This window comes from Chaetodon auriga, chromosome 2 (assembly GCF_051107435.1).
Source record: "Chaetodon auriga isolate fChaAug3 chromosome 2, fChaAug3.hap1, whole genome shotgun sequence".
NCBI classification, from domain to species: Eukaryota; Metazoa; Chordata; class Actinopteri; order Chaetodontiformes; family Chaetodontidae; genus Chaetodon; species Chaetodon auriga.
In genome coordinates, this window is record NC_135075.1 from 28,859,574 (window position 1) to 28,873,073 (window position 13,500).

At 42.3% G+C, this 13,500-nt stretch overlaps 1 protein-coding gene across 1 annotated transcript; it reads right to left on the reverse strand.

The window, feature by feature from the left end:
- Window positions 1-1,866: 1,866 nt before the first annotated feature.
- On the reverse strand, window positions 1,867-11,880 carry chmp4ba (charged multivesicular body protein 4Ba). Its single transcript, XM_076745520.1, has 5 exons — window positions 11,509-11,880; window positions 5,953-6,130; window positions 5,649-5,763; window positions 4,679-4,805; window positions 1,867-4,580 (listed from the first exon to the last, which is right to left on the reverse strand). The coding sequence occupies exons 1-5, from the start codon at window positions 11,690-11,692 to the stop codon at window positions 4,519-4,521; spliced, it is 666 nt and encodes a 221-aa protein (XP_076601635.1). The 5' UTR covers window positions 11,693-11,880; the 3' UTR covers window positions 1,867-4,518.
- Between the last annotated feature and the right edge of the window lie 1,620 nt (window positions 11,881-13,500).

Sequence of the window (13,500 nt, forward strand, 5' to 3'; positions counted from 1 at the left end):
TATAGTAGACACTTAAACGTGTGTGCATGTGCTCAGAATAGCTGTTGCCCAACCTGAACTCTAACCCCAGCCTTGGCCTGGGCTCCAGTGTTTCCTCCACACTGGACCTTGTCTTGGTGTCACTGAAGGAAAGCTCCTCACACACATTCCTTCACAACTACACAGATTTTTGACATTTTGGTACTTGGAATGTGGGTTTTGGGAGGCAGCGGATATAATTACTGAAGCTGTTTCCAGTAATATTCAGTAAATTTACACTGGAGCTTTTTAATGCAATGAAAAGACCACAGTGGGACACTAAAACCCTGCACAAAAACAAAGTGCTGCAGAGGAGGAATGTAAGCCAGCACATTTTCTGTGGCTAATTTTCAGAAGAAAATACTGAACTTTTGACTCTCCTACATTTCCTGTAACACAGATTTCTGTTTCTGGCTAAAGGTGCACAAAAACTCCCAAAATGTGATGCAGAGTTCAAACCCAGCAGCAGTATTTTTTCAATAGGCCTTGTTAAACGTTAACGGGCCTGTTTCTTCACTCTGAAAGCAACAAGTCGAAGGAGCTAAACTCAGCCCGCTGGTAGAAACACTACACTAAAGCTAATTTAAGAGCAAGTTTGACTGTGACCCTGCTGGCTGCAGGTCTCACAGGTTTGAGTCTAAACTCCAGTTTAATGCTCAGAGGCTGGAAGGAGACTCGGGTTGATATGGTGCATAACCACTGTCATCACTGCAATCTTTGTTCAGATTTTTCAATATTTAACTCACAGGGAATAACGTTTTTCCTCATAAATAGGATTATTTATACAGTAGGATTATTTATTTTTCCCTTTGTTACTTAAGGAGATTATGAATACAGTCAATTTTACAACAATACAGCACTGCACTGTTGTTTCACTGCATCCAAGCTATGTGCATTTCCATATAGTAACTCCCTTATAAATAAAGAAGCATTAAATTATTATCAACAATGTAAAAAAAAAATCATACCACAATGAAGACTTTGACTCCAAATTACACACAAAATATTTTCACTACTGAACATACATAATTAGATAAAATATGATGAGTTCTTCAGTTTACAATGAGCACTAAAAACCAGGTAACGAGGTCGAAGGTCAAACAGCAGCATTTTTGTGCCACATGTGAAGCTGAGATCGTGGAGGTTTACGCACGAGTCCAGTTTAAGGATTCTGGGTAGAAGAGGTGCATAATCCCGCCTCTTATTAAAGCTTTGCTTGGGTGGAATTTGAAACATTTTGGTGTCTTAAGTAGCAGCTTTGAGCAGCAATCAGACTGTGAACCATGTGAGGAAAATCTCAATAAAGATTTATACAAAAGCATCCTCTTTGTGGCACATACTCGCTTTGTCACGTTGTAACAATAAGTATTATTGATGACTGCATTTGGGGGCCTGTGCTGAACGTTAGCCAATCAAATGTGATGAGACGACTGGCTAATCCCGTCCTTCATATAAAACACATGATTTTGTTTTCTTGTGGATCACAGCAGCCTGTAGAAAAGTATTATGGGTCAGAGGTGCGTTTGGATGTTAACATTTACAAAAAAAACATGGTTGAAGTTTAATCCTGTGCTTCTCCACAGACTTCATGCTCACTAAGTCACATCTACTTGTGAGCAATCAGTGTAAAATGCTAAGGATTTGATCAAAGCCCTCCCATAATTACGCTCCACATGCATTTTCTGTTACTGAACCTTCAGATCTCAACTCAGTATATCAGTTGAGATGAATGTGAGATGATTTTAAAGCTGAATGAACTGTAGAAAACCAGGTTCCAGAGTGCTGGAGTAACTCAGGAAGGCATGAAAGAGAAACTTACTTCAGCATGAACACAAGCAACAGTGTGGATATTTGCATCAAATCCCATCTTTATTAAGGTAAACTGTATACAACCCCAGTCACAGAGCAACATGGCTACTGCATGGAAAATCGGTCCAACCTCTTTGTACTGGCTACAGGCCACGCTGTGTTTCTGCAAAGCCAGGCAGAAGATGAGTGATATTTGAGGTAAACGGAAGAAGAAAAAGGAAAACAAACTCTGTTGGCATATGCAAGTTTCTTTTCAATAGTCTGTCTAATAGTCTTTAAATATCAGAACTGGGGTCAGCCCGCTCACAAATATGCTGATTTTGCATTACAAAAATGAGAAAAAGTTTCAAATCACTACTTCAATTAATGCATTGATTGAAAGACACAGGTGTTTACAGCAGCCTCGACCGTCCGTTTGATTCTGGATCGACCCGTCTGTCCATGCATCAACACGTCTGCAGGTAGAAGGAGGGAAGTGTAGCTACAACCATTTCATCACGAAGATCAAACCGACGCGTCTCATGTCTGTCTGTCAATGTTTAAATCAATTCTGCACCACAAGTGGGTCAAGAGCAAATGAAAAAAATAAAATAAAAAAAATAATCCAGCTCTATCTTAATTTGACTAAATATTCACAAGAGGTCACTGTGTCAAAAGGCTGAAAAAACATCACACACACTCACACACATTACCTTTAAATTGCACCAATGTAGGATTTTCTCAGAGAACGTCACCGTTAAACCGAAGACACGCAAGACGCTGGAGGTGTCGGGCACATGCAAGTTTAAATTAACAGACATGTGCCCCCGGACAGCCATAATGGAGGACCACCACTCCTACAATGATTAACTCACTGTCACAGAGTAACTTCATTTGATATCTGCACAGCTTTCACTGAGAAATCGTTTCTTGTACCAATCCATCTGATTTTTGTAGTAAGATGTCAGATAGCTCACTATTCCGGTCTTGCTGAAGGATCGGTTCACCCAAATTACCCAAACCCAGTTTACTCACTTGCCTCTAGTGGTATTTAGTCAAGCAGTTTTGCTTTTATTTGCACAGGTTTGTGGACTCAGGTTTCATGGTGTTGAAGACATCTCAGCACAAACTGGATGACTCGACACCACTAGAGGCAAGTGAGATTTGGGTAATTTGAGTGAATCAACACGCTTACAAGAAGTCCGGGAACTTAGTGGCCCTTAGTCCTTGGTGTGAGCCATCTCTCTGATGTCCATGGTGTATTTATCAATTGTCACACTGTTGGCCGTATGAGCAGCCTTTCATACCAGGCAGCCGGTTGACAGATGGCAGCAGCTTAAAAGACCTGCACTGACTCGCTGACTCAGCCTGCAGCTTTGCAGGACTGAGCTTCTTGTAGCTCTGACTGATGTAGCTTAAAAATAAATCCAGGCTCATGACGAATCATCCACCATCAAATCAAGCCAACTCCATCCACATGTGAAGACCAGGCTCCTGATGACCTCGTCAAGCAGTGGTTCCCGACTCAGCAAGAGGTTCAAAGATATATATATGCTTTTTTTGTGAAATACCAGATATTTTTGTCTGTTAAAACCCCTGAAAATTAAATGAGCCTGCCAGCTAACAGATAGCTTTCACTAACTGACTGAAGTTGAATGGTCACAGCTCACCATGTCAGCAAATACTTCAAGGGACATGTACGCTTGAGGGAGTCGTGACTGCTTGAAGATCTGAGAGATGCAACTGCAAGGAGTCCCAAGAGGGAACCTCCCTGATGGCAGCGGTGAAAACCAGGCACTGGTGCCACTGTGATGTTCAGTTATGGATAAATCCCTTTTTATTGACAATATTCTTTGTCAGAACATTGTCGTTTTCCTCACTACATTTTAGGAACATCTAGATTTCAGTGTCTAATGAGACACCAAGAAGTTGCCCACGGACTCTTCGGGAGAGATATGGCTGACAGAGGGATCAAAGCCTGGATCCTCCCACTTCAAGATGTTCCCACGGCTGTACCATGACGTGGTTTTGTAGTTTGACGGTGATATTTCAATGAGAAAGTCCTACATTTTCATCAGTTATCTTTTTTTTTTTTTGCTGCTGTTGAGATTTTGCAGAGATGGTGTAGATGACAGGTCGTCGACATCACTGTAGAAGAGCAGAGTGATGACAGTGCAGGAAGCAGAAAAATGGCTGAGTCATGTCGTCCTTCTGTTTTGGCTTTCCCCCACACACATTTGTTGATTCTTCAAGTTCCTCCTGGAAACAAGCCTCACCCTGTTCCTCCACACTCTTCCCTAGAAGTATGCACTTGCACACTCTGGACCCAGGTGCCCATTCATGGACTCTTTTTGCCCACAAAGAGAACCTTAATATACATGACCACAGGCTGTCAGGGGATGACACTTGCTCTATGGCCTTTATAATAACAGGAGTGCACAGCTGGAGCAAATAGATTCTTCATGTAACATTAATCAGAAGAGAAAAGCCTGGGTTCACTTCATTTTAAGTCAGTGAGTACGGGCACAAGTGCATACTTCAGGGTCGGGGTATGGTTAGATACTGGGACGTAGGCTTTAAGACAGAGCAGCATGCCAGCAGCCAGCCCAGCAGCCCAGAGTCCCTGTCTCGCTTCCAGATGTCTGGGACCAGCCTGGTGGCATAGAGACAGACAGGTAGAGGGGCACTGGCTAGCTAGCAGGGCTGGCTAGCTTAGTTAGCCATCCAGGCCTCCAGGTCAGCCATGTCCTCATCGTCCTCTTCCTTCTTCTTGGCTGAAAGGGAGAAGAAATAAAAGATGAAATTTAATTATCTGACTGTGTAGATTTTAAGGATGTGCTGCATAGCGTGTGAATTAAGTGACACACGATACCTGGTTTAGATGGTAGTGTTGTAGATGGTACGCTGGGTAGAGGAACGTCCTCTGTTCCTTCGATTTCCAGAAGATTTTTGTCCAGCTCTTCCTGTTCCAGCTCCTCCAGCTCAGCCATAAGCTCATCCTGAACACACACACACACACACACACACACACGAGAGTAATCAAGCGACCATGTTTGCATAGGGCTGGGACGATATGCCGATCTCCCGATTCCATACTATCACCGTATTTGGGTGACAGTATCAAATTATCAAGTATCCATTCGATATATATTGTGATCCTTAAGCAATATCAGTGTTCGATAATACCATTTATTGCAATTTTTGTTTGCTTTTTAACACTAGACCAGGGGAAAAAGTTCAACCACAGACGTCTACAGACTTTATACTGTATAGTATCTATAAAAATCTGCCATTAAAGCTGCAGAGTGGCAGACTTAGTGAGTTAGAAATGTGAAGTCAGCAGCTGTTAGATATATAGACATAGACTAATTTTAGAATGAAAGGCTCATTTCTCTCAGTATATTAAAAGTGTACATGAGGTTGTGTTTGAACATGAAAGTTTGGCAGAGCTAACTATGCTGACTATGTGTAACACTGCATTTTCCAGTAATTATAGGTCAAGCCTCCTCAGGTCCAACTCGAGAGGCATGTCTTCATTTTCAGGGCTTGAGTCCAACTCTCAAGTCTCGAGCTCTGCGCATAAATAATACAGCACATTCAGTAGAGCACGTCTTTTCTGAGCGCCTTATGTGCAGAGGTCCTAACACTGACGCTACAGTCTACCAGTGCTTGTTTGGTGAGTGACTGAAGCTGTAGCAGCTTTTCCCTGAGAGCTCCACGGCTGTCTTAAAGTATTGTCCCCAGACCTCCTGCAGATGAACTAAGTTTAGGTCCTGGTTCCCCGGGTTGAGATGCACTTATGATTCCTGACTTCCAGAAAGGGTTCTGGTCTGTGTTCTCACCTCGTCGTAATCTTCTCCGAAACCAATCGGTCTGGAAATCACATCTGAGATTTCTTGTGCCACTTCCTGTTGTTCTGTGATTTCTGACATCAGGTCGTCTACTTTGTCTATGTCCCTGTGAAACAGGAGGACAGAGACAGAGACAGAGAGGAAATATAAGTCTCAATATCAGCCAGTGATGGACCATGTGTCATTTAAATGATGGAGCCACCCACCAAAGGAAAACAAGGAGCGACAAAACAGTTATCCGGCTCACAGTAAGTCATAGTACTTCCTACAGTAACCTCAGCACTGCCTCTCTTACATGTTCTCGTGTGCAGCTTTCATCGCCTTGGCAGCGAAGCCCATGTTCTTCAGCACTTCTGTGTTGGTGTTGGCGTTCTCTAGCGCCTCCCTCTGGAACTCAATGGTAGACAACGTCCCGTCGATCTGAGCCAGCTGCTTCTCATAACGCTTCTTCCTCTTCAGGGCCTGCAGAGCCGCTGCACAGAAAGACACCGGGTGAGACACAGTTAGTCCAGCAGATAAACTCCTTCTTACTGAAGACTCTGCTGATGCTCTCATTATGTACACAAACGAGAGGGCGTCGGTAAGGCTTTTATTCTTTCAGGGGTAAATTAGTGTTTACAATATGAAGCGCCCAGCTGAAGTGTGAAAAAGACAACCAGACAGAAACAAATGGAGAATTCAACAGCATGCAAACCTGAAGACAAATGGTTCCTGCTTGGAAACACTGTGCATCTGAACTGACAGACACAAAGAGGACATGAAGCCGTGCAGAGCGGACCTTCAGCGGACCTTTGGTCTTATGTGATCATGCAGCAGGAGCAGCTTGCTTCGTGCTGGGAGCAGGAGGAGCTGCGCTGCTGTGAGATGAGCGGCAGTCAACTGTTTGCATGTTGAACTACAGTGTTTGCCCTAACGGAGCAGGACTCCCTTAATCTGATAAAATCCTGTCTGAGCCACATCTCTGCCTGCCGACGCAGTGTGCCTCAGTCAGGCTGTTTCAGGTTTGTCCCCTCACTATTTCTCTCCTGAACAACACCTGCAAGCTCACAGAAGTCCGGTCTCATCCAAAATACCTGGGATAATAATATTCCGAAAACCTAAGGCAACCGCTGGATTGGAACCACTGTTGGTCAGACAAAACAAGGACGTCAGCTCGGCCCTTTCATTTTATTCTGACACTGAACAGACTGAGCAGTTTAATCGACAGATTAAATGATAGATTCAACAAGCTATTTTTTCACTAGCAATTTATCAGTCTTTTTTCATTCAAATGATCATTCGTCCAATGAAAATAGAAAAACCTAAATTGTGGTCAGAGCCCATGGTAACGCCTTCACGGGGGTGTCCTGAACTGTCTGGAACGCAAAGATATGCCACTTACAATTAAAAAAAACACAGACAAAAACAAAAATCCTCCCATTTTCAGCCAAAATAAGTGAATGTTTGGCATTTCAGCAATTTTGCTGCTCAACTGAAATCTCAGAATTATTGCCAGCTAACATCCCGCTCATTCTGCCTTCCTCTATGTGCCTTTAAACGCACAGAAACGATTATGTAAACCGGAACAAAGGGAATTCCCCTGCGATGATGACATGGGAAATCACCTCACCTAAACCTGCTGAATCATTGAGAGGAGGGAGTAACATGAGGTCAGTATGTACGCTGCTGTGCGTCTGCTCTACAGCTTCATTTTAGACTCAACATGAGAAGATGGGACAGAAAAGTTTAGATTAGGATTTGGGTTTAGCAGTCAAAGACTTTCCTCTGCTGTCGCCCTCTTGAGCAGCAGCAGGTAACTGAAACTATTCAGCCATCACACCTGCTTAGCATCCGCATGTTAGCATTGTCATTGTGACCATGTTAGCATGCTATGTCAGCACTGCTACAGCCCCACAATCCTGGTAATTTTTAAGGTAATCTTTTAACCAGATGAAGGCTTTTGGTCACTGGACTGAGCTAGCTGAGCTAACGTTAGCGGCAGCTCAGTTTCCTGTCTCCCCAGGATGTCGTTTGTCTACCAAAAATCGCCCAAGAGACGCTGATTTTTAAAGTGAAACTCCTTCATTCTGTGTTTTGACTGGTTTTATCAGTGGGTCCCTTTGTTTTGGAGGAGGAGGAGGAGAACTCTGCGAAGAACTCGGGCGCAATGAAAACCTTGTAAGCGATGAACTCTGAAGGAATCCTTAGCTAAAGATAAAACTTGACGGGCGGTTCTTAAACAAACAAAAGTGGAGCCAAACATCTCCAGTGTCACATGAAGCTACTCAAGAACTTCAAAGATATCAGAAAACTACGATCAGCCAGAGCATGTCTGATAAAGAATAAAGACAGATACAATCCTGAACGTACAGCCACCTTTATCAGCCTACTGTATGTGGTTTAGTCTGGTCCAACAGGAACCAGGCAGCAGCTGACAGTCCCAGGTTCATCAGATTATATCAGCACAGGCTCTATTCCTGGACCGATAACATCGTTACCCAACATCACACAAATCATTACCAGATTATCTGGGTTACACAATGGCACTCAGACCACCCCACTGGATTTCACAAGGTCACTTTTTGACCCTTTGTTTTTCCTGTTGTCCCACTCTTTTCTGCCGACCACTTGACGAGTTCAGTGGCATTTTACAGAAGCGACTCTCTCTGGCCTCTGTTAACTGTGCAGCTATAATTTAAGACACATGAGTCAGAGCTGGAGGCAGTCTCACCATTGTTACTGACACTTTGGAGTATTTTGTGTATCGGAGGTCAGAGGGACACTAAGTGGCAGGGTGAACAATGTTGAAAATCAGGTTTCAGGGTTGGAAGCAGGTGTACCATGTAAAGCTCACTGGGACTTTTAAAACCAGTTGTAAATGAGCTCACGTGTGGTCTGAGTGTGAGTGCTGTGCCTTTTCTCTTAAGAGACAATTTCTGGTTACATCACACATCTCTCAGCACCCACAGCTGGCTATCTGGCTGTATGTAATTAGGGGTGTGTCACATCAGATGTTCTTCCCACAACTATTGTGGCCGGATATATCACAGTAAATGGTATCATCAAAACATTTTCAAAACTCTGCCCAAACACTACCATTAGAGCTGAATGGTGTAAGACGACACCATGTTTGCCCTGGACTTACGCCAACCTAAGAAACAGTCAACTCTATGATGCAACTTCATAGAACTCTGCAAAAGCACTGATATAAAATAAACTTAAAGCACCAGCTTTTCTTCTTTTCAGCCCATGTAAATGCACAGTTGGGCTATGGCACAGTTAACACCACTATGCCAATTCAGCAAATGTGTCACTGGTCTAATTTTCCTCCCCTGGTTGATGTGAGCAGTGTGCTGCTCAAAAGCTGAAATTAAACCTTCAACATGTTGGCATATCAAGCCATGTCCACGGTAGCTAAAGCGAGGCTGTTTGCAGGTTCTGCTGTGGTTACTGAGCCTCTGTTGGGACAGGACAACAGAACGTCCATGTCGCTCATCAGACCAAAACACAGAAGCACTGTGCTGTGTTTACAGCCATCTGAAAAGTATGGTAGTCACAGCAAAGGGAGCTGTTGGCAGTGTTATTATCATTAGTTCGAGTCTCCACAGTGTATAATAAAACTGCTGTGCTGACACACCTATTAAAGCACAAAAAAAAACAACCCTCCAGCAAGTAACTGAACACACTGAGCTGAAATGGGAGAATTGTCACCTCAGTTAACAGGAACAAACTGTTAGCAAGCTAACTAGCTTGTAGGTAACGTTTATAGACAGCTGCATTTGTATTTCTCCCTCATATTTTGGTTTTATGGAGCAGCCATTCATCATCTAGCTATATCCTTCTATCCTATTCGAGGTTATGAGGGGCTGGAGCCCCTCCCAGCATACATTGGCTGAGAGCCAGTGTACACTGTGTCCTGCTCCCAAGACCACCAGCACAAGTGTTTGAACTGAGGATCATTTCTGAATTCAGTCCAGAACCTGGTTACAATATGGTTGACTGGAGCAAGCGCTCAAAAGTTTGGCTAAGCTTAAACAACCTTAGCAGTCCTACAGTGAAATGTAAATGTAGAAAAGAAGCCTGCGTGACACGAGAAAGACGTTTCTGCACAGTTTTTATGCCTCTAATCATGGTTTTGACAAGCAATCACAGGCATTTCAGTAGCATTAACAAAGTGGTTTTCGTTGTCCAGAAAAGATACAGATTGGAGGTTAATACCAGCTGTAAATGAGCTCATAATGCTCAAACTAAAAACGTGTGTAAAGAGCCCACATTCAACTTGTGCATGTACAAGATGGTGAAAACAGTATTTTTCTCCATTTTACTTCTATTAATGAAATCAACAGACTGTTTATGGCAGCCTGAATTTGTGGAAAATTAAGGTGGTTTTAGCTGTTGGCATTTTTCAAATGATAAAACCGTAATCAGAGCACAGCTGTGCAGCTGGAGTTGGCCGCTGCGTTGCTCAATGTTACCTGTTCAAGCAAAAATTCCAGGTAGAAAACCAGCTAGCATGTACCATATAGCATTGTGCTAATTCTCTTTTGCCTCTCAAGTATTATACCAGCGTCACAGCCTTCACAAACACAATCAAAACTCGTTTCAGCACATCGTAATCATCTTGGTCCATTGCTGATTGCGATCAGTCAAACTTGGAGGCAGTCCTGGCCTCTCCCTGTGACAGGCATTTGGCAGATAAAGATATGCTACCTGTCTTGACATGACATTTTGACATTTAACAGAGTAAATAATTCCTTCATAATGTAAGGCAGTTAAAGCCCCATTAAATACTTCTGTGTGTGAATGAACCTACTGCTAACAACATGCTTCATATAAAGACATCTACTAAGCTACAAATACTGAATGTGAAACGGACAATAAGGAAAAACATACGCATATAATTGTACATGAAATCAAAAAGATACTCAGTAAAATTTATGTAGAGAAACAAAACTTGTACATTTTAGTTGTAGTTGTAAAAAAAAAAAAAAAAAAAAAAAGTCATTTTTAGCTATCACCTTTGTTTGGAGTCCGAATGAGGAGTGAGCAATCTTTTCTCATCATGCAGCAGACTAAATATGATTTAGGTGTTCAGGTGTTTAGAGGAGCCTTCAGGGACCCTGGACATACTTTCAACACAGCTGTGGGTGTTTCTAAACAAGCTTCTAAAAGATCAACTGGGATTTATTTTTCAGAGAAACTGATGCTTAAATCTGCTACTTGAACATGGTGAGAGGCACCACCCGGGGTCAGTGCCATACATTTGGAGTAATTCAATAACACAACAGCTGGCGGAGTAAACAGGTAGCTGTGGTATGGACACCAGCAGAGAGACAGAGGTTAGATCATGACGTAAACAGGGTGCAAAGCTATGACACTGTGTGTATGTTAAGGGAAATACCTGCATATTTTTCATGTCAGGTGTTAGTTATATTACTGAAATTTCATGTCGGGTGTTAGTTATATTACTGAAATCACGTCACGTTTTTTTTTTTTTTCAAACTTTAGCTTAATTTTGGCTGGTTTGTCTCAAAGTGGATAAACACTTTGAGTTCACATTGGAGTTTGACGACTTTTAAACACATCAGTAAAGAGTCCCTTTAGCTCAGACTCCACTTTAACGACTCTACAGTTTCAGCGCCTTCGTTGTTTAATAACTTTCTGCCTTGTTTTGTCATGTTGTTTTATTCCTAACACTGTGTTGCCTTTAAAAGAGACGTTTAAAAATCAGGCGGCTGTGTGGACAGACCTGCGTTCAGGTAACTGTTAACTGCCAACTTTCCTCCTCCTTCCTTCGCCTGAGGGCTAACTAACAAACTAACCTGCGGACTGTCAAACGTGTCAAACCACGGAGATCAGGCGCTTTCCTCACCTCGCTTGTTTTTCGTGCCGTTCTTCTTCGCAGTCGAGAGCTCCTGCTGGATTTTCTTCTCTAAAAAATCCTGTTTTTTGGCCAACATCTCTTCGGTATCTCTGAGTCGCTGGACAGCCTCCTGGGGTGTCGGCGCTTTCCCACCCTTACCCCCGCCGCCGAATAACTTAGCAAATACCGACATGTTGTCTCTTAATGTAAACAATAACGGTTTTATTAATCGTACACAAACCACCGACACTTTGTGGTACCGAACAACTAACGGTGAAATCGCTCAGCTGTCTTTCTCGTCAACTACCGTCGCCGAGATTGCTGCTGTCGCCGCCGCCGCTGTTGTTGTTGTCTCTTCTTCCGCTTTTCCGGAGAGGCCTCGTGATGTCATTACGTCAGCAGCTTTACGTGACTCATGCGTGAGGCATGACGGGGAATTCCATAGAGAGTAGACACCGCATACGTCTATTGGCGCTGATGAGCCGTGGGGGCGCCATCTTGGACCGGTCACCCGCTCCACTGTGCTGTTTCTCTGAATACTAAACTGATTTTCTTTTTTTTCTTTTTTTTCTGCAAACGTTACACATGTAGCTATGATACAGGACAAATGGTTCGGTGTATTTTAATATTCATAGTGGGATTAACAGTAATAGAAAATGTGTGTGTGTATACATATACATATATATACATACACACACACACACACACACACACACACTAATATATGAAAGAGAAGCAGATAGTGGCAGTAAAGTCAACTATTTTAATAATCTGAAGAGACAATATATGATTAGGCTATATATAAATATTTACATATATAAACAAAATACTGACAAATGAACACATTATATTTCTATATAAAACATAATAGATAGAAGTTATATATCAGAGAAAATCATAATATATATAAATCATATATAGAGTATCAATATAATTCATGCATACATTGACTGGGTATTTGGATTATATTGCACGTGTTTTCTGATGGCCATGGCATCCAACATGAATGCAACACATCCACATTTAGCCTGGTCTTCCTGGCATCTTCTCTCCAGCATATCCAGCATCATCTTGTTCAGGCCAGGCTTGTCATCCACCGAACGCAGCCACCTGTAAAAGAAAAATAAATAAATAAATAAATAAATAAATAGAGAACTAGCTATTTAACGTGTTTGTATCAGTTATATCCAGAAATTCAACTGGGCAACATTAAGACTACCTTTGTATTGTATGTGGACGTGGGAAGGGAACACACTGAGGTACTGTGGACTTCTTCGTCGAATACATCTCCGGCAGGCTGTGCGCTACGAACCGTAATGCTGCCCTCTATCGTTATTTACACAGAAACGTGTCAGTTCGTATCCTATTAGAAAAGCCTCATTGAATCCCTGAAACCCATCAGTGGATATCTGCAATAAACAAGCTCTTATTTGATTCACATGTTGATTAACTGAGTCAAGCAGTGATTAATCCATCAGAGACTCTGGGAGGAACAAGAAGTAAAACAACACACCTCCTATCACTCCATCTGCTTCCAAGTTAACTGGCAGAAACTGAAACTGCTTGATTTGGGCCAATAATGCAGTTAACCCAGTTTGATCCCCCTAAGCTCCACAACAGTCACTCAAGTGGCCTCAGACTGAATCTGGTCATGTTTACTGAAGACTGCAGATCCAAACACAACATAACCACAATTTAAATCCAATCTAATAAGGTATTGATAATCTTTTCACATTTACTGATCATCAATATCAACATGAGGATCCCAAGAAGTCTTTTAATCCAAACAAGCGGACAGTAAACCTTGTTTAAAATGTGTGGGTTGTTTAAAAATAAACTGAAACTAGTCCAGATTTCTAGCCGATGATAAACCATGTATGCATAATTATTTAAACTTTGAAAAAAGCAAATCCTACAAACACAAGAAAATATATCATCCATCTTTTCATTTATTTTCAAGGCCCCGTTATCCAGCCGAGAGCTGCGGAAATGACAAAGAAA